Raw genomic sequence first — 21899 nt, 5'->3', positions numbered from 1 at the left:
TGCTGGGGGTGCCTGTCACAAAATGGCTGCCACAGGGGCACAATGTAACTCAAAATTAAAGAGATTAGAGCCATCACTACCTTCTCCACTTTATATTGTCAGTATGCTGAAATACCCAACCTCAAGCAGAGCTGCCTCCGTATGACTGTTTCAAATTTTAAAATAAGCCTGCAGATTTCTCTTAAAATTTTGGGTTTAAAGAGTTCCAGGTTACCAGATTTTAAAGGATAATATATATTTAGCATGTACAGTGGTACCTCGGTTTAAGAACAGCCCTGTTTATGAACTATTCGGTAAAAAAACTCCGCAAAACCAGAAGTAGTGTTCCAGTTAGCGAACTTTACCTCGGTTTATGAACAGAAGGTGGAAGGGCACCGGTGGCGGGAGGCCTCATTAGGGAAAGTGCACTTCAGTTTAAGAATGGCTTTGGTTTAAGAACGGACTTCCAGAACGGATTAAGTTTGTAAACCGAGGTACCACTGTATTCGAAAAGAATTCTTTTTGTTCCTTACAATGAAAACTTGCAATACACTAGCGCCATCTTCTGGCTAATGGAGGAAGCAGGAGGCTATCATATTGTGTTGTGAGTCAAGGGTAAGCTCCTTTTCAAACCATGAAATAAGGTTTTCAAATAAGGAATTAAGCCCTCTTTCAGGTCGAGAGTGGATTCTCTTTTTTCCATGGAGCACTTTCATCACAATGGTCAAGATGACCTGCCAGCATGGGATGATCTGCTGGTTCTCTCCCATGCTGCTGCTGCAGAACCTTATCTGTGAGAAGGATGGACTTCGGCCAGCCAGAGGGAGAGGCTGAACAGGAAGAAGTGCTGGCAGAGCTGGACAACACAGTATTGTCACTGAGAGTCAGGTGCCACTTATGAAGGCGAATCAGATGTACCCACCCTGACAGACCATGCATATGTGTGCATAGCAAAACCACAGGCAGAGAGAGTCTTGCGAGTGAGCTTGCACCACTCCCATCTTTAAAAGCTTGGCAGGAAGGGCATATCAACTGCTGGTACAACATCATAGCTGCCTTTAGGATATGAACCACTTGCTCTGCTCATGTAACTTAGAACCTTGACTCCTGGACCATATGTTTGCTTGTGGACATGTACTGCTGTTAGACTGAATAAAGACCTCTTCCTTACTTTCAAATAATAGTTGCTGTCATTGGGTTTGGGGATGGGGGCCTGACACCTAAAACCTAAAGTTTTTTGTTCCAATAATGTTGACTTTCAAGTCAGCAGCAAGAGACTGTCCTAGAAGACTGAACTGTCCTCTCATGATTTCTTAATGCTTCCCTCCACATGTATATGTGCGCGCGCGCTCAACTGAAAATGACGGTTCAAAATATCTGATAAAAAAGGGAAACTTTAGAGGCTGTTAAGTGACAGCCTAAAGTGTTTGGAGGAACAGAATTGTTGCTAGTATAGACTGAAATTAATGTCAGGCCACTCGTACTCACTGATGGACAAGTGCCTGCTTCTGGTTTCAGGTGGCTGGAAGGCAGTGTTCACATCTCCCATGGATTGAGAAGTTTTGATTCTGACTTGCTTTGGCATTCCAGAATGGGATGATGAACTGGTCTGTTAGGGAGGGAGGGAGAGAGAAAAAAATAAGCAATTTGAGTTTGGAGGGACTTAATATTTTAATTCCACGGACAAGCAGCCCAGGGAGGAAAAAAGGATCGTTGCAACTAAAAATGCAGTCTGAAATATATTCCCATTTGCTCTGGGGGGTCAGATCATGTAGTTTGGTGGTCTATACAAAACAGTGGGCTCCACAGATGTTTCCTTTGCATTCCAACTGGGATGATAAAGCCTGCTTTCAATTGTTGGGTTTTCGATTTATCGCAAGGCTCTGAGTGGAACAGGGGACCAAACCCACCTTGTGGACTGGGCATCACTGTTTTGCTTAATGACTGGTAAGGGCTTATAGCAAAAATGAGACTGCAGCACATTATGTTATTTTTACTTACATGGTTTCTGTCCTGAGACAGCAGTAATATTCTAAGGCGTTTCACATTTGCACTTCGGTCTAACAGATCTATTGCCTTATCGAGGTCATCTTGACTTTTCAAAGGAATAGATAACTACAATGCAAGAAAACAGGCACTCAGTAAAAAATTACATTTTAAATCCTCCAGACAACAAAGGGATGAAATAGTGAGACAGCGAGATAGAATTTTAAATGCTCTTAGGTTGAATTATGTATGCCTACTTGAGAGTAAGCTCAATGAACTAACAGATTTACTCTGAATTAAACTTACAAAGGCTCAAGGCTGTAAACAAGTTCTAGTACCCCTGAATATCCGGATATATTTCTGGTTGTGTTATTTTTGCGGGCAGGTAATATCCCACCCACACAATCTTCTTGATACAGACTGCAAAAAACTCAAAACTGTCTCAGAAGGGGTGGAGTGGGGGTCAGAGAGAGGAGAGAACAGAATAGAACAGACCTTTATTGTCACTACACCACCTGTGTGCAGTGCATTTAAACGAGCCCCCCTCCCCCCCACATACACTCAAGTCTTGTTAGCACTCTGTGTGCTTGTTGGAAGTCAATTGCACCACTATTTTTTTTTTCATACAGCAGCCAACAGTCCACGGGTGTTAACCTGTTGGTGCGGCTGACTATACTTCTGTATCTCCTGCCCGAAGGTAGGAGATTAAAGAGGTGCTGGCCGGGTTGTGAGTCGTCCCTAAGAATTTTCCTCGCTCTCTTGAGGCAGATACAATACAGTGGTACCTCTGGACGCGAATGGGATCCGTTCTGGAGCCCCATTCGCATCCAGAAGCAAATGCAACCCGTGCCCGCGCGTCGTGATTCGCCGCTTTTGTGCATGACGTCATTTTGACCGCCTGCGCGAGCGGCAGAACCCGGAAGTAATGTGCTCCGTTACTTCCGGGTCGCCGCAGCGCGCAACCCGAAAATACTTATCCCGAAGCTACTTCAACCCGAGGTATGACTGTACTTAACATCTGTTTAGTGATTTCAAGTGTTTCAAATGCTATGTATTATCTCGTTCTAATCTTTAAAAAACATTCCTGTTAAGGGTAAGTCAGTGGGTTGTATCCAGACTTAGTCATGCTTGGAGTTGGCTCAATGAACTCAATTCTGTAAGCATGACTAAGTTTGGATACAACACAGTATAACTATTTCTCATATTGCAGACTGCGGTATTGCAAATGAAGGGGCAAGGTTTCCATCTGCTCTGCCACCTGAAAAGGGAGCCAAAAAAGGGCTCATATCTTCAGCCCACAAATAAACTTGCAAACTGCCAATACTCTTTGGTAATATTGTCCCCTCATGGGACTACCTTGATCTGGGCAAGTGTGTTAGTTGTCCATGTGAAAAGCTACTTTTGCCTCTTTTCATGCCCCCACACTTGCCAAGGTGTTTGGATTTTCAGAGTGGTGGTATTTCTCCTTGGATCTGAACAGCACTGTTTGAGAACAAAATGTGGGCGTATTTTGGTACCTCGTTATTCATGTAATGGAGATCTAGCGGCTGCCCAAAAACCGTTTTCACTTTCTGCTGCACATCTTCATAGTGGACAGGCCGGGCAAAAGCGATAATTCTGAACGAGATAGAAAGATACTGATAATACAAGCAGAATGAGCTATAAACAATCCATGCAACAAAAGCAATTACATAAGCAGCAGTGTTTTCCCTAAACTGTTAACCAACCGTGTGCTGAGATTCTTAGGTGCTCATCAGCTTCACACGTATGATAATTGTGCGTGAGAACTGACAAAATATCAATTTAGAAGATATTCTGGCATATAAACAGTATATACATTAATATATAGTCCTACAAACATGAAAAAGCAAGCAAACAGAATTAAGAAAAATAAACATATGCTACTCTATACAGCATGTGTGCGATACCCTTGCAGTAATGCAAAAATATTATATGGCTGTATACTAATTGTGAAATTTGACTTTCCAGAGCCTAATAAATAGTGACCACAGTTCAAAAAATCTGTTTTATTGTTCATTTTGGGTTCTTTGATAGTATATTAATTTGATCATATTTATAATTGTCCAGATTTTTTCAAACCAGTTTACTATTGTTGTGGGACTTCCAGCTCTCCATTTTTGGCACTGCAGATTTTGGTAAGTTAACTATTATTTTGAGATCTACGCTTTGTACTCGATCTTCCAAGCATTCAAAAAATATTGCTTGAGCTCTCCATAACATGCATGCTGGAAAGCAAAGTTAACTTAAAAACCTACTATGTTCAACCATCTAAAAATGCTGTCTTCATTATTAAAAAAAAAACGCACACACAACTCAGTAGTCTACAACCTTTTTTATACAGTAATGAGAAACCAATCCAATAATAAACTGAAATTATAATACTTGGACACTGTGCACATAGCTTGGCTCACATCTGCACTGAAACTCCTTATGAAAGGCAAATAGCTCATTAAACACGCATAAGCATTTGAGCTTCCCCACCCCGCCACTGGGTTTTTTTAGAGCAGCAAAGTCATGATGGATTGGGGTAATTTTAGGCAGACCATTCCCGACTTAAATATTTGTGGTCAGATCTGGCAGCTTTGCTGAAATCAAACACATAGAAATGCATTTTGAGAGCAAGTCTTACATAGCTGCATAATTACTGCTTGCATACAATTGAGCTTTTCTTTTCAGTGGGTATGTAAGACAGCCATACCCTACTGAGTCCCCCATTTCAAAGACACCTGCTTGGCTAGGAAAACATACAAGATGATCGCTAAGGGGGCTGGGGTTTCACTTCCAAGTTAGTTGCAGCACTGTGCTGTGTTGCATCGTGGATCAGGCTGCTCCTGTTGTTGACAAGAATGAACTTCGAGTGCCCCCATGTTACTGGAAATGTAGCATCTCCTGGGTATGGCTGCTTGTAGATATTCGTCATTTTGAATTTCAAAGTGAAGGTTGCATTCAGCTAGGTTTTACTTCAAGATCCACTGAAATTAATTTACCTAAGCTATTCACGCCCAATCACTTCAGTGGCTATAATCACAGTATGACCAACCCTAGATACAACTCAAACTCTTATTTTAATCACACAATCTTTGTATTATCTCTTTGAATATTTATGTTTGAATGGGATTGTGTGTGTGTGTGTGTGTGTGTGTGTGTGTATACCACCATCCCACTTAACTTAAAAATTATATTTATGGTATGGAAAGGGTTTGGAAGGTTTTTTTTACTGTGTTATGTTCATTTCATCTGGCCTCTTATTCTGATTCCTAAAAATATTTATGTACCACCATATCTTTAAAAAAACATACACAAGCAGTTTACAGTTTATTTATATTTAATGAAAACACATGAGCATTTAAAATCAGAGTCCATCGACTATTATGTAAATGTATTTTATTAATTGTCTGCATAAGCCTGGCAGCATAGAAAAGTCCTCACCAGGTGTTTAAAGGTTGAAACAGAAAGCATCTGCCCCAAAATGTATAATCCCTGCAAAACATGTGACTGTAAACCAACATGGTGCCCCCTCCAGATATGGTTGGACGACATCTCTCATTATCTGTGACCACTAGCCATGTGGACTGGGGCTGATGAGGACTGGACTAACCCCTGGAAGTCACCATATTTGGGAATAAGTTGTATTGAGCTCAGAGGGTAAGACAAATAAACATGTATTGAACTCACAGGGACTTACTTCTGAACAGAAATGTCTACTGGCATCCTATGTCAAGAATATCAAATGCCCCCAGAAATCTGGAATATTTCTGCACAGGACTCACACATAAAATGTTTGTGCCTAGGAACTGAAGTTGGCTCTGCACAACCAACATCTTAAAGCTATAATGCTGGTGTTCACAGATCAGAAGGTAAACAGTCTGCATACCAGTTACTCTGTACTCCCCTCGCATAACCCCACAGAAGAACAGGGATCCACATTTGGGCCATATATTCAAGATTGTGGATTGATGCGTGAGCTACCCTGATGCTCTTATGTAAAATGTGGGCAGATCTTTTCCGACCCTTTTCTTGCTTAGTTAGAACTTTAAGACTGGATACCACCCAATGATTCTTCCTTAGAGAAGGCCTACTGAAATCAATGGACAGCCACTGATTTCAAGGTGTCTTCTCCGAATATCGCTTAATTTTAACTATGTATGACAGGGAGGTATAGGGAGCCACATCTGGTGTCGTAATGACAAGGTGAGTTAAGGTGACGTTTTAGGGGAGGGTAGGTGACACCTGTTTATTTAATTAGGGTGGTATGTAAATTCAATAAATAATAATAACTAAAACAGCTCAGGCTAATAAGGATACATCAAGGTCACTGCCTGTAGGAGCCAAACTCAGTAACATATTGTAACTCAGGAGAGAAATTCTAGGAGTTGGAAGTCCATAGAAAGGCTACTGTTCAGCACTGCCCCAGCTAACGTACCCTACTTATGTATTTTTAGTTACTAATTGTTAATAAAAATGGTTACTTAATACAAATCAAATACACACAAACAAACAGTACATTCTGTATTATTTTTCACTGCTCTCCTAACAAATTGAGTCAGGTTATCTAATGGGTATCGTAAACATTTGCAATTTCTACTGGATTCCAAATACAACTACCTTATAAAGAATGCAACAGGATCTTTCTTGTATTAGTCAGCATGTTGATTCCTCCAATTTATCCCTATCTAATTTATCACTGGTTATCAAGATTCTTTAGCAAACAACTAATCCCTTCATTAAAACCAGATTCAGATTATACTAAGCACACAAAATGTACCCAAAATATAGTTAAGTATGTGAAAAGAAGACAAAAACTTACCGCTTTTCCCCATTATATTCAAACTTTATCCGGATGTCATTCTGCCAAAGAAGAGATTGTTAGTTCACCTGCTATATGTTTGGGCATTTCCTTCCTTCCACAAAACAATAAAATATATTAGTGAGTTAACTACAGAGCAGAAGTTGTGGATTTGTTTGGATTTGCTGTAACTACTCAGTGCAGTTAATTTTAATTTCTTCCCTTTCATGAACCCTGTTTGGTAAGCTATAATGTAATTTCCAACACAGGCCTTAAGACTATATGGCAAAACTGAGGTTAAGTCTTGGGGCACTTTGGAATTTTGAAGGGAAAAAAGGCATGTCGCTCCAGATTGTGGGTCAAACTAAATCTGATGCTAAGTGTACCATGCTTTTTTTAAAAAATAAAAATATCATCCACATCTTCAGAATATGGATGGTTTTATTGGGGTGAAATCAGAGGCCAATGTTTTTGAAGGAGGAACACCAGACCTTCTTCTGTGTTGTCCCGTAAGGAAGGAGAAAGGGGTTCTCAAGGTGGCTGCTGGCTAGACCCCAGAATGTTCAAACCTTTGGGGCTTTTGGAGAGTGTGCTACTAAGGCTTCCATTCCAAGGAGGACTGGAATAAATGTGGAGGAAATTCATTTAGCCTCCCCCGCATGATATCATGGAAAGATTGCTACATCTCTGAAAAACAGGAGCTGAAATGCAGCACAACAGGGGAGCCATGCATCTCAGCCATGCAACTAGTCTTGGCACTGTCTTGGCCAGAGGTGACATGTGAGTAAGGATTATGAACCCCACAGCTTCCTCATAACCTATAGCCCCACTGAACGAAGTGTCCCAAGGTTCCTTTCAATGTATATCTCATGCATGCCTCCTCATGTTGGATATGGTAGGAGGTTTGAGCACGGAAAGTTCTTGTTTGCTTGTTTTGTTAACATAATTTAAAGGTAAAGGTAAAGGTAAAGGTAAAGGTAAAGGGACCCCTGACCATTAGGTCCAGTCATGGCCGACTCTAGGGTTGTGGCACCCATCTGGCTTTATTGGCCAAGAGAGCAGGCGTACAGCTTCCGGGTCATGTGGCCAGCATGACTAAGCTGCTTCTAGCGAACCAGAGCAGCGCACGGAAATGCAGTTTACCTTCCCGCCGGAGTGGTACCTATTTATCTACTTGCACTTTGACGTGCTTTCGAACTGCTAGGTTGGCAGGAGCAGGGACCGAGCAACGGGAGCTCACCCCGTCGCAGGGATTCGAACCGCCGACCTGATTGGCAAGTCCTAGGCTCTGTGGTTTAACCCACAGCGCCACCCGTGTCCCTTAACATATTTTACACACACCTAAAAATATAAATGTCTCCTCAATTTCTAACAGTACAGGACGGGGAAAAAGTTTGCTTACCTGAGCCTTTTTGTCCTCTGCTGCACACACACACTGGTTGCCCAGGACAGCTGAGTTGCTGGTACTGTGCTTTTTCTTAAATGGGAAGAAAAAATACAATGTTACATTTGTAAATGAAAAAGGGAAAGCTGGACTTATAATTATGTTCCCCTCTGGTCAGCAAGGAGGAGAGGAGGCAGCAAGCAATAACTGCACCCTGTGCAAAAGATGGAGCTGCAGAAAAAAACGACCTCATTTGCAAGGAAGAGACCCATCTAAATTTCAGCACAATCAATGTTACTAATAATTCAAGCCATCTGGAAAGCTACATAACCCACCATGACAAACAGGAGCCAAACATGAAAAAGACAGAGCTCTTTGGACAGAAAGGCATCCAAATTGGTCCCTAGGTGAGGTTGGGACTGCACTCACACAAGCACAACTCTCTCCTATCACGTGTCTTCCCAGTGTGAGTGAGGCTGCCTGCTCTCCAGACTGCTGACCAGAGAATCTCACGTTCTCTGTCTGGAAGCAAGAAAAGCAGGCAGCAAAAGAATGTCCAAAATACAGTGGTGCCTCACAAGACGAAATTAATTCGTTCTGCGAGTCTCTCCGTCTAGCGTTTTCTTCGTCTTGCAAAGCAACCCTATTAGCGGCTATTAGCGGTTTAGCGGCTATTAAAGGCTTAAGGGATTAGCGGATTAGCTGCTAAAAGGCTATTAGCGGTTTAGCGGCTTAGAAAAAGGGGGTGGGGAGCGGAAAAAAATCTCAAGACTCGCAAGACATTTTCCTCTTGCGAAGCAAGCTCATAGGGAAATTCATCCTGCGAAGCGCATTGAAAAACAGAAAACCCTTTCGTCTAGCGGGTTTTCTGTCTTGCGAGGCATTCGTCTTGCGGGGTACCACTGTAAGGCTTAGCGCTCAAGTTAGGATAAGAGGAATTATAGTTGCTGTAGCACAGGTGGCTCACCTGTGTGCCTCCAGATGCTGCTGAACTTAAATTCCTACCACTCCTTGCCATTAGTCATGTTGGCTGGAGCTGATGGGAGTTGTGGTTCCGCAACATCTGGAGGCACACATTAGTCAGCCCTGGTTTACAGTATTAGCTGAAGGACTCGCCATGAAAGAAGGCATCTGCAGTGGCCAAGGAATTAAGTTTGAATAGCTATGTTGAACTTTCACTACGGTCAAAAAATCTCAGAAGAGTTGGCAGATAGGTTTTCCTGCCACTGATTAGATTTTGAGCAAAGGGCTTAGCAATGAAAGAGGAGTTTAACCATGAAGGCTTGGAGCATTTATTATTGCAATAATCAGGAATGTTTCTCTGAAGGCAAAAGCAGAAAGCACTTTCTCTCGCTCTCTGTTAGACTGCTTATTTATAAGATACACTTTAGTGTGAGACTCCCAGGGTGGTATACAATTTAAATAAGAAAGAAAACACCTTAATAAAAGCACAGGAGCAGTAGCTGGCACTGCCATCTGTGGGAGTAGGAGATAATTCTTTGCTGCCCTGGTCTCCTGCTTGCTGATGAAGGAAAAATTAAAATTACCTGTGCAATAATAAGAAAAGCAGCTGGAAGGCTAAAATCAGAGGCAGGGAAAAGGAAAAGGAAATCCAAAGCAAACATTCTAATTTCTAAATAACAAGACCACCCAACAAACGGCAAACATAAGGCACCACCTTCTGACCTGCCTTGGTTTTTATTAGGATAAAATTGTGAAATCCATTTGGCTCAGCAGGCATTATGTTAATAGCAGCCAATTACAAGGCAGGCAAAGCAGCAGCTTTCAGGAACATACTACCTACCTGTCTGTTTGAATGTGGAGAGTCTTTGGTTTTCATGCTTTCAAAACCAGACAATCTGGGGCGCCGGCTCATCTTGAGTGCAACCAAATCCTTCATGATAGATTTCAAAGCCTCCTGTTCATCTGTAACAATAAATGAGGAATTCTTTTGAGCAGACAACTTTTGGATGGAGAGGGATCTTTCTTTCTTTCCTTCCTTCTTTCTTTCTTTCTTTCTTTTTGCCCTCAGTCCAATAACACATCACACAAAGATGTTTTTACATTCCTTGCAAATACAGTGGTACCTCTGGATGCGAACGGGATCCGTTCCGGAGCCCTGTTCGCATCCTGAGTAAAACGTAACACGCGACTGTGAGCAGGTCACGTTTCGCCGCTTCCGCGCATGACATCATTTTGAGCATCTGCGCATATGGCGAAACCCAGAAGTAACGCACTCATTTACTTCCAGGGCGCCGTGGAGCGTAACCTGAAAACGCTCAACCTGAAGGTATGACTGTATACAAAACTACATTTGCCTTTAAACATTTGGATCTCAAAAACAACTAGACTGATTCAATATTACCGAACACAAAGGGTCATTTTCCATTTCTTACGCTTGTGCATCTATCCTAGCCTGTCTCTGCTTCCTCCTCTTTAGAACTGCCAAAATTTGCCTTTTCCTAAGTATCTACTGGGGCGGGGAGAGAACCACTTTGTTGTGCTTTCCCTAGAAAACACTATCTAGTCGGCCTTCCTTTGGCACTTTCTCCTTTTGATCAGTTCAGCAGATACGCGCGAAACTAAACTTTAACTTTCAACTCAGGTTTCCTCTCGCTTTTCACAACAACACTGATGTCTTAAAGCTTTTCACCTCTCCATTCTTGCCCCTATCTTCCCTTATTGTACTTCACCCCTCCACTCAGTCACCATATTTTTCGCTCTGTAAGACGCACCAGACCACAAGACGCACCTAGTTTTTGGAGGAGGAAAACAAGAAAAAAAATATTCTGAATTTCAGAAGCCAGAACAGCAAGAAGGATTGCTGCACAGTGAAAGCAGCAATCCCTCTTGCTGTTCTGGCTTCTGGGATAGCTGCGCAGCCTGCATTCGCTCCATAAGACGCACACACACACTTCCCCTTACTTTTTAGGAGGGAAAAATGAGTCTTATAGAGCAAAAAAAAAATACGGTAATCTATTTGTGGCTTTTGCACCTTCTGGCAAGTCTACTTCCAAAGCCTGGAACAGTTCTCCCACTTCTCAAGCTAAGGTCTTTTCTTTGAAAAGCCTTTCCAATACCATCATATTACCTCCTTTTCAAAACCTTTTAATGTGATATTATGACTCGCTGTCAGAACATTTTATCAAACACTGCTTTCCACTGACTTTTTAGAGGCATTAAATGCTAAAGAATGGTAACAAGGTCACATCTGCAGTAAACAGTTGGCCATGTATATTAAATACTAGTCTGAGCATCTTCTCTTCTCGATAAGAGCACATGGCTGCATTTTGCTTTTAAGCTAGACAGTCTTTGCTTTGCATTGTCAGAACACCTGACATATAAATGGAGAGTCCTTAATGGTTCAATAAAAATGGATCCTTTTTACTCGATGTGGTATAGATTTCTCTCCTATGCTAACTCAACTGAACAGCCCACTAAACTCCCTGCTCTACAGACAAGTATGTAGAAAGGTTTTACTGAGAACTAAATTGGCCCACCTTTTTCTTCTCATATGCAACAACTGAATGTGGCACTGTATTTTCTGTAGTTTACTGGGATTGAATTGGCTATTTTCTGTAGCTTATTGGGGTTTTTACCCTGTCTCTGCCTCTGTATTTTATTTTTCTACTTTTACATGTCTTTTTATTTGCCACATCCATCATTTTTATTGTACAGTCATACTTTGGTTCTCGAACAGAATCCATTCCAGAAGTCTACTCGACTTCCGAAAATGTACAAAAACCAAGGCACAGCTTCTAATTTGCTGCACAAGCTTCCTGCACTCAACCGGAAGCAGTGAAAGCTGCATCAGACATTCATCTTCCAAAAAATATTTGCAAACCGGAATACTCACTTCTGGGTTTGCGGCGTTCGGGAGCCAAAACATTCAAGTTGCAAGGCATTCCAGAACCAAGGTACAACTGTATTCTGTATGTTTATTCCACTAGAGATCTACAGCCACTGCATCAATATCTTGTTTCACTAATTACAGGAAACCCTTCAAAATACTTATTCAATGGCCTGCTCATCCATTATCAAAGAATATACAGAAGCACTACAGTCATATAGTTAATTACACAGTCTGTGTCTCTTATGCATTCAATGATCCCTATTAACAATAGTGATGATACAAGTCCCACCAAACTCAATGCAACTTATATCTGAATAATCACATATAGGATTGTGATGTTAGATTGCTTGTTTGTCTGCCAGCAGGTGTTAGAATAACGGTTATATAAGCAATCATATTAGCAGCCCAGTGTCAAAATAGTTGTTTTGCAAATCCAGCTGTTCAAGTAAACATCTCACAACTGCAGTATGGAATATAAATTACGGGGTTTTGGTTTGGTTTGGTTTTGCCAAAAAGTAATTGGGAATTTAGAAAGTTTATTGGGTGGTGTGTTACAGCATGGTTACAGTGAAGCTGGGCTGGCAATTACATAAATAATGCTGCAAAAACAAGGCAGGTTCCCAGATCCCATTTTCATGTTCGGATTGGAGTCCTCTTCACTGTCCAGTAAAGATATTAAGATCAAGAAGAGTAACCTGGTTAGTTATTGGTTTGTGGTGGGCTTTTTCAATGCTGGCACTGATGTTGTGAAATATATGCCCTGATTAAAAATAAGAGGTCCCATTGTATTGAAAAAATACTTGTTTACCCAGGCATTCCCTTGATCTCTGAACCAGTCCTATTTAAATTGCTATGCTGTTTTAATGTAATTGTTTTACTGCATATTTTAATGGGACTGTTTCACTGTGCATTTTAACAATGTTGCGCAATTGGTTTTTACATTTGTAAGCTGCTTATAGGCCTTATAACTATGTAAATAAATAAAGGGTACATTAGGCCAATAAGATCACACAGTGAACTTTAGGGTCACGTGGGGATGTGAACCTGAGTATGCCTAGTCCTAGTCCAGCATTCTAAATACTACATCAAAGTGGTTCCTACAGTTCAGGGCAAAAGGCAGGATTATTGTAAGAGGTCTTGGAAAAGTATATCATCAGAATATGTGATGATGTACCACTGAAGATGCACTATGCCAGGTGCTGCATAAATCAGAAGTGGGGAAGTGAAGTAATATATTAGAGACATGCCAAAGGAGTGGCAACACTTAATGCAATCTCAGTTATATCAAGTAGGCCCAAGGTTTTCACTGCTGCAGAGATGCAGATCTGTGGTCACAAACCGTGAATATTAACTCAAAAATATATTCAGGACCATCCTCCTCCACAGAAAACAAATTTGCCTGCCCCACCACATGTTGAAAAAGGACCAGCTCTTTTTATACTCCTATAGGGCTGTCAATTGCTCAATGGCTGCAATTCTAGACCCACTTGTTATAAAGGGAGAGCTCAAACTGAATTCCAGTTAAAAAGCAAATTGCTTAATCTGCAATTAGTTATGGATCTAGTATCAAATTTCATGTTATCCCATTCCTGCCACCACTCATGTGTAGCTTTGATTTTTCTGTTACCAACTGGACTGGGGAGCTGTCCAACAGGCCAGAGAGCTTAACGTTTTTAGGAATGTGCTCTTCAATTTCTTCTTCATTCCTTGCTGTCAGCTTGTATTTCTTTTAGCTAGGTTTGTGTTCCTTCTTGTTCTCATTTGAACAAGACTGATATTTTCTGAAGGAATCCTTATTACCTCTAATGGCTCCCTTGATTTATCTCTCAGGTGGAAGATGAAGATGCCTAACCAGCTACCTTCATGCCTTCCAGGTCTCTCTAGTCCTTCAGGAGGTGATGTGTCAGTAGAGCACACCAGAAAGCAAGGGAGATGGACTCCCAGTCTCCTGGGAAGATTATTTACCACAGGGTTTTGGGGCGTTTACCGTTGTGTTTGTGTCTCCAAGGCAGTTAGTGTGAGGCAAACTAAAGCATCTGTATTTGACGTTCTCCATGTCTACTCTTGCTCAGATGACCTCAATGAATTGGAACCTGTAATGTACTTTCAGCCAGTTTAGTTTTAGATCACAGACAGAGAACAACTTAGATTTCTGAGCTTCTATACTGCAAAAAAATCCATTATCTATGAAGTAAAATGCATTTCATCATACACGGTTTTGTCAGTAAAGCAATTTTCTACTATACAAAGGACTTGAATGTTCCCATCAATATACTATTAGAAACTGACATGACCAACTACAGGATTTTGTATTTTTAAAGTGAGTTTCTTTGTATATTATATACTCTTAATAAAACACAGTCATCCTAAGACTGAAACTATGTAAAGAAAAAAATATTTGTTTTTAGGACAAGACTAAGCACTGCTGAGACAAGATCCCTCTATACCAGGGGTCGGCAAGCATGGGCCGGATCACTACTGCGGAGATCCTGTGGGCTGGACCAGCACAGTGCGACGCCAGAAACCGCTTCTGCGCATTCCCAGACACTATTTTCGGCGTCTGGGCATGCACAGAAGCGATTTCCGGCGCGCAGGCATGCGCAGATGCACGGGGAGTTGCCGAGCGGGCAGCTTGGTTCGGAGGCGGCTCATGGGCTGGTTAACCGACCCTCATGGGCTGCTTCCTGCCCATGAGCCTTAGGTTGCCGACCTCTGCTCTATACTGTATATTAATCTTATGCTCCTCTACCACCTGCCTCCTACATGGCCAACATAAACTTTGCACTCCAATGCAAAAAAATCATTATTTACAAAAAAGCAAAGTATTGCAAGAAACCTAGAACACAAGGTAATATGGCTGAACTTCTGGGGTGGGGAAAGGAACATTTAAAACAGCATCTTGTTAAGACAATGATGGACACAAATGCTTCTTCGTGCTTTCCTTATAATTGCTGGTCTACAATATTAACTTTCTGACCCATGAAAAGCTATACTTGTCCACTCCTCTGTTTCATGTACAGCTATAATTAAGGCCTGCATAGAAGTCAAAGTATACCTTCCAAGGAAGTTTTGTTTGCTTTCTCTAGTAAGTCATTAGGGAAATATTACATGTAACCTGACAAATGTCATAGATTCATTTTCATGTTTGTGACAATGAACAGATAATGCAGAAATGACTATACATGAAGGTTTGGCAGTTGTTGAACAGTGTAGAGAGGCAGAATTTTGCAAGGTCTCCAGTAGGTCTGGGAGAAACAGTTCAGCTTTGTGCTGGAATGATGTTGTTCAGGAAATGCTTTTCATGTTTTAAAATCCACACTCCACTTTATATCATTGATAAAAAGGAACTGGTACATACAAGGAAAGCTACTGTGTTGTGTCAAATGTTTATTTTGGTTAACATTTAGAACTCAACATTTCTTCTTCAACAAGGATGCAAACTAACAAAACTATAAACTAACAAGAGTAGAAACACTTCCAGAACTTTTGTAAATACCGGAAGCCTGCAGACCAATATGCTTGTGCAAGAAAGGAAAACTGAGCAATATTCATTTATTTGTCTTACAAGAATTCTACCACAGAAAAGTCAAGCTTTAAGGCACCTGGGAACCTCCTACAAAATAGACAGATGTAGTCTGAAATGAATAAAATCCACAGATACATTAACTCTATGCTCCAATTCATGCTTATACAGATGCAAGTTCCTAGTTTTCAATTGGGCTTATTCCATGATATAGCAAAGTAGGGACAAGCTTTTATGGTGTCATTTGAAGTGTAAATGCTTATGGGATGGGATCTTTATCTTGTGAACTGCCTGATTATTTTGTGAACCACTCTGAAATCTTCAGATGAAGGGCAGTATATAAATTTAATAAATCATCTTCATCATCATCATCACAAATCCTATTTAAGTGAGAAGCTAAATGACATAAACCAAATAGAGCTAGCACTACTCAACTATGTCAAACAACTGTCACATCTTTATGTGAAAGTGAATCACATTCATGACAAGCATTATTTCTTTAAAATCATACTGTGCTATTTGTAAACAAGCTGTTGCTCTATAATAGACTAATCTTTATACAGTGGTACATCCGGTTACAAACTTAATTCATTCCGGAGGTCCATTCTTATCCTGAAACCATTCTGAACATGGCCTGGGCCTCTGGCGTGCAACTTCCACTCGCATCCTGGGGCAAAATTTGCTTCCAGGAGCACCTACTTCTGGGTTAGCGGAGCTCGTTACCTGAACCGTTCACAAGGAGGTAATACAAGAGGTATTACAGTGGTGCCTCACAAGACAAAAAGAATCCGTTCCGGGAGTCTCTTCGTCTAGCGGTTTTTTCGTCTTGCGAAGCAACCCTATTAGCGGATTAGCGCTATTAGCAGTTTAGCAGCTATTAGCGGCTATTAAAGGCTTAAGGGATTAGCGGATTAGCTGCTAAAAGGCTATTAGCAGCTTAGTGCCTTAGAAAAAGGGGGTGGGGAGCGGAAAAAAATCGCAAGAATCGCAATACATTTTCGTGTTGCGAAGCAAGCCCATAGAGAAATTCATCCTGCGAAGCGCATTGAAAAACGGAAAACCCTTTCGTCTAGTGGGTTTTCCGTCTTGCGAGGCATTTGTCTTGCGGGGCACCACTGTACTGTAGACTATAAGTTAAAAAGACTGGAAAAGTAGATGAGTAACTGCACAAACCTTAGAATATCTACTATCTCAAGGAACTTATTTTGCAGTCAGTGTGCTTATGACTGTGACCTGAATCTCAACACTGTAGTGGAACGTTAAATTTCTTTCTTGCAGTAAAAGGAATGCATTTGAGGTGCTGCTGACCCCTTTTATGTAATAAAGAATGACATTCTCAAACCCATATTTCCAAACTTGGCTTTATCCATGGAAATAAATGTTTCTGACCTTGCAATGTATACTATGTTTTTAAACATTTAAGCCATTACATAAAGTGCACTCAGTTCCAATTTACTGGCAGAAATAGACTGTTAAAAATGTAATACTGAAGGAGGGTGAGACATTAGAGGAAAACTGAGAAATCTATTGGAATCTACCTTTGGATCTTGGAATAATTATAAATCTAAATCAATTATAGGATTAATTGTAAAGCTAATAAAGGTAATTAAAAATCCTGTTTGCTAATTTTTGTGAATATAGCTTAATATCATTTATCTTAATGTTAATGGATTCAACAACTCAGTCTAAAATGGAAGATAGCCAGATCTACTATATATTTTGGAAAGTTGTTTATCCTTAAGATGGTTTCTGAGATCAAGAAGCAGGTTTTCGTGATCATGGTATCTCCCCTGCCAGGTAAGTAGAAGGTTTTCATCTATGTTTGGCACCATTCTGAATCAAAATGGTGGACTGAAACTTTCAAACTGCACTGGTTGTAAATTCCACTGATGTTTTGTTTTCTTATAATTTCAAAGCAACACCAAGTATGGGGCTGCAAGCAGTTTATAAAGAAATGATATCATGGAAATCCCTGAAAATGACTGAAATGTTGAAAGAGGAAACTCAGCTGTTGAAATAAAAAACTGACGCCTCTCATAGCTAGACAAATAACTTTGTATTTAGGGTTGTTAACAGAAAATACAATTTAGCGCTTGACTCACTTTACTTCCTGTAATTTAACTATGTTTGTAGGTATTTTTTTCAAGATCTAAAAGTTATTTCTAAATTTCAGCACTGGCAATGCAGTTTGTCTACTTAAGGCTGTAGAAATAAGTTCTGCATACTGAGCGTATTTTCTACATTTCTCTCTAGGCCAATGTTGAATACTTTGGCTGAGAGGTTTCCATCTATTTTATCATGATTTTCTTCACAAATAGTTAAATAAAAAAAATTATATATTGGAATTAGGTTGTAGTCTTTTGAACATTAGTCACCTTTGGGGAAAATTAGTTTGGCCCTCCTGCTTTCTTCAGAGAAGGTAAGCAAAATGGTTGCCATGGAAATATCTTTCTATTTCAGCAACTTTATTATTGGAACACTGATGAGTTTTACTTGCATGAATGAGTACTCCAACCATGTGTTGTATTATTTAAGCTTTTTTTATTACTCTTTTTTGCTATGTCTATAGCATTGTCAATGACCAAATAACGTTCTTGGGTACTCTGTTCATGGAAGGTGCCTCCCACCAATTTGAGGTGATCCCCTTTCCTTCTTCAACCCTATGCAACAGCCCACCAAATTCAGGAGGATACCACAGTCCTCAGGAAATGTTTTGTTAAATTGTTTTTATTAAAGATTTTCTTTATAAGGGGCTAATAGGGCTGTTGGAGAGGAGAATGGCCTAAAAAGTCACTTTCCACCATCTTCTTCCAAGCCATTTCCCCCCCTAAATGGGGTCACTGAACTCTCAATCATATCAATCATTTGGGGTTGAGAAAAGCTAAACTGGGTTTTATTTACTTTTAACTGGAATTCATAATGAAACCAGATTTTTGGCATCTAGGCTTCTTCATAAAGAACTCAGAATAATTATTTGTTTCCTCATTCAGCAGCATGCATGAGAAATGATCCAATACAACATTCAATTATAATATACAGATGCCACTTTCTTATTAATAGATATGGTTGTATCCAATGAGGTTATCGCATTAGTGCAAGGACTTACTCTTCTTGCATCCCCTCCAAATCTGCTCTAGAGGGGAAACTCCCCTCCACCAACAGTGCATGGGTAGAAAAGTCCTGTTGCAAAGGTGGGAATCTTTGTACTAACTGAGCAGCTTTGTTGTACACAGCCCACAGTGCAAAAATCCAAAATCTGTCAACATAAAAAATGCATATGGCCTGTCAGAGTTGATTACCCCTTCCATAAACCCAGAAGGTTTTATGTTGGGGTTGGGTTTTTTTAATTAAAAAAAAAACTGAGTAAAAGTCTCTCTCTGTTCAAAGGGGGAGCATGAATGGGAGAAAACTGCAGTATTCCAATTATAGAACACAGCCTAACTTCTAACAGTTTCCAACTCCATATTTTGATTCCAATACTTAAGAATAAACTCAATGGTGCTCATTTCTAAGTAAATATACATAGATTCAACTTGTAATATACATCAACCATGAAGTTACCAGATCACTGTGGCTAGGCCATGGGTAGGCAAACTAAGGCCCGGGGCCTAGATCCGGCCCAATCGCTTTCTAAATCCGGCCGGCAGACGGTCCATGAACCAGCGTGTTTTTACATGAGTAGAATGTGCCCTTTTATTTAAAATGCATCTCTGGGTTGTTCGTGGGGCCTGCCTGGTGTTTTTACATGAGTAGAATATGTGCTTTTATTTAAAATGCACCTCTGGGTTATTTGTGGGGCATAGGAATTCGTTCATCCCCCCCTCCCAAAAAATATAGTCCAGCCCCCCACAAGGTCTGAGGGACAGTGGACTGGCCCCCTGCTGAAAAGGTTTGCTGACCCCTGGGCTAGGCTATCCCTGTCCAGGAACAGGCACAACAGGTGAACCAACTGAAGCCCTTTATCTTCCCATTTGTTGTTTTTTAACACACATACACACTTCAGCTTGCAATTTGATCTGGTTTTCTACTTCTTCTCTACTGTTTCCCCCCCTTGCTATAATTTTGTATGCTGTTACATTAGTTTGGAGTTTTGTAAGCTGCCCTGCACTTTTTTTGAAGGGCAGGATATAAATTTACCGACTAACTGAAGTTCTGTTGCACTCTATGGGAGGTAGAATTGGTCTCAGTTTAGCAAGGCCCTCCCTTGCATCCTTATTTACTTTTTGTTTTATTTAAGATGATTAACAGAAAGACTAGGTAGCACCTACAAGACCACACAGTTTATGAACTGAACAAAAAGCCCACATCTATGCCCAACTGTTTCCCAAATAAGCACAATAGTTTGCCCCTTAAATTAAAATATTGCAAAACCACCTAACAGCAATGAAAATGTAACTACATCCATAACCTAGATCAGGTTTTTGTCTCCAACTATGCAGACACAAAATTTTGCATTAGTTGAATGTTTACGAGAGGAAAGCCCAACATGCAAGCTCCAAATGACCAAGGCACCAATATAACCAGGTGTCATCACAGGAGCTCTGAATGATCTTAATTCAGGTTTTCCATATTGAAGACATATTCACTGTAGATTTTAAAATCCCTTCAGTTGACAAAAGTACTTGATTACAGATTTACTCACACACTAAAAAGCATGGTAAGTCCTCTTCATACTGTATTTTAGGTGAGCTTCCACTTTTCTACACACTTCTTATCAGTGAGTAGATCTATTTCTATGCCCAGCTAAGAGGCACAGGACCAACACTACATGATTTATTATCTTCAATGTATTTTTCAAGTACAGTGGTGCCTCGCAAGACGAAAAGAATCCGTTCCGCGGGTCTTTTCGTCTTGCGGTTTTTTCGTCTTGCGAAGCAAGCCCATTGACGGAGAAGCGCTATTAGCGCTATTGACATTTTAAGGGCTAAAAACGGCTTTTTAAGGCTTGGGGGATTAGCGGTTTTGCTGCTAAAATGCTTTTAGCAGCTTAGCGCTTCAGGAAAAGGGGTTTTGGAGCGGAAAAAAAATTCAAAAATTTTCGTCATTTTTCGTCTTGCGAAGCAAGCCCATAGGGAAATTCGTCTTGCGAAGCGCCTCTGCAAACGGAAAACCCTTTTGTCTTGCGGGTTTTCCGTCTTGCGAGGCATTCGTCTTGCGGGGCACCACTGTAGTGGTGGTATCATCTATAACCTGTGGCTGAAACTGAACAAACACCTTGTATTATACCTGATGAAGTAATTTTAGGGCAATGCCAACTTTGTTGGAAAATGCATGCTTCCTCATATCACAAAGAACTGATTTTCTGAAGGTCCCCTAGATTTTAAAACAGAGAGCATGTGTCACTTTCCCATAGCACATAACTCCCACCAGTTCATTCCTCTTTGGGTTCAGAGTGCATCCCACTTTTGGGTCACTGTAGCATTAGCCAACAGATTCAGTTTGTATATTTTAATATTTTCAGGACAGGTAGTATGCAAAACAGCCAAAGCTCAGAATTCAGCTAATTCACACGAACCACAACAAATACATTATGCCAACCTCTGAGGAGTATCTCACTTAAAAGTATAACACTTTCAGACTATTCATCTACAAAGGAACAAAAATAAATAACTTTTGTGCTATCACCTCCTTTAATCATATACAACTTCACCTAAAATGTGAACAAAGTGGACTAGAGCCTTTGGAGTACTTGTTCAAACACAATCTCCTCTCTCTCATTCACACAAACACATTTAGTGTGTTTCAAACTGTAGCATAGGGAAGTTAATACATACATGATTTTTGCAAGACCAAAATTCAAATTTCGTCCATCCTGCAAGCCACCCCAAACTGACTGAAAGTGTTATATGCCTTAGGCAACTCCTTTAACAAAATGAACAGCACGTCTGCAACCTCTTCAGAACTTAAGACCTACTGAGCTACCAACATTTTAAAAGTACTGTCTAGATTTTTCTCAAATTTATTGTTTCATCTCCTTGAGGTTCCTTCTCCTTACAATCAAGTGCTGTGTAGATTTCACGAAACAAATAAAGTGAAATAATGAATAAATAAATAAAACAGCAAAAACATAACAAGACATACAAAGCTACCCAATCCTTGCTAGGACAAACAGAGAAAAGAGACCACCATTATACTTTGCCTGTGATTTGCTCCTCAAAGCATTTCAACAAGGGGTGCTTGCAAACCAAATGTTTAGCTAGTTCAAGGATGGAGATCACCTGTTGCCCTCCAGCATCGGGAGAGCCACAGGTCCCTTCCCCCCACTGCTGTTCTGGTGACAGTTTAACCCCGTATCATGTCGCCATTAACACAACCAGACCTCGCCAAATAGCAGCGCTAAATATAAGGTCAGTGCCTCTGGCTGTAA

General features: G+C 40.6%; 1 protein-coding gene across 1 annotated transcript in view; it reads right to left on the bottom strand.

The window, feature by feature from the left end:
* MAP3K3 (mitogen-activated protein kinase kinase kinase 3) overlaps positions 1 to 21899 on the bottom strand; it is a 36442-nt gene that overhangs the window by 12758 nt on the left and 1785 nt on the right. The window contains exons 2-7 of the mRNA XM_083407719.1: positions 9961 to 10082; positions 8175 to 8249; positions 6794 to 6834; positions 3483 to 3582; positions 1981 to 2094; positions 1468 to 1588 (exon numbers count right to left, since the gene is read on the bottom strand). Of these exons, the coding sequence (XP_083263845.1) occupies positions 1468 to 1588; positions 1981 to 2094; positions 3483 to 3582; positions 6794 to 6834; positions 8175 to 8249; positions 9961 to 10082 (573 nt within the window). The remainder of the gene's footprint in view (positions 1 to 1467; positions 1589 to 1980; positions 2095 to 3482; positions 3583 to 6793; positions 6835 to 8174; positions 8250 to 9960; positions 10083 to 21899) is intronic.

The sequence above is a fragment of the Podarcis tiliguerta genome, assembly GCF_965153285.1.
Source record: "Podarcis tiliguerta genome assembly, chromosome: 13".
In the NCBI taxonomy this organism is placed as follows: Eukaryota; Metazoa; Chordata; class Lepidosauria; order Squamata; family Lacertidae; genus Podarcis; species Podarcis tiliguerta.
Note: the sequence above shows the minus strand (reverse complement) of the source record. Positions and strands in the feature narration are given on the sequence as shown.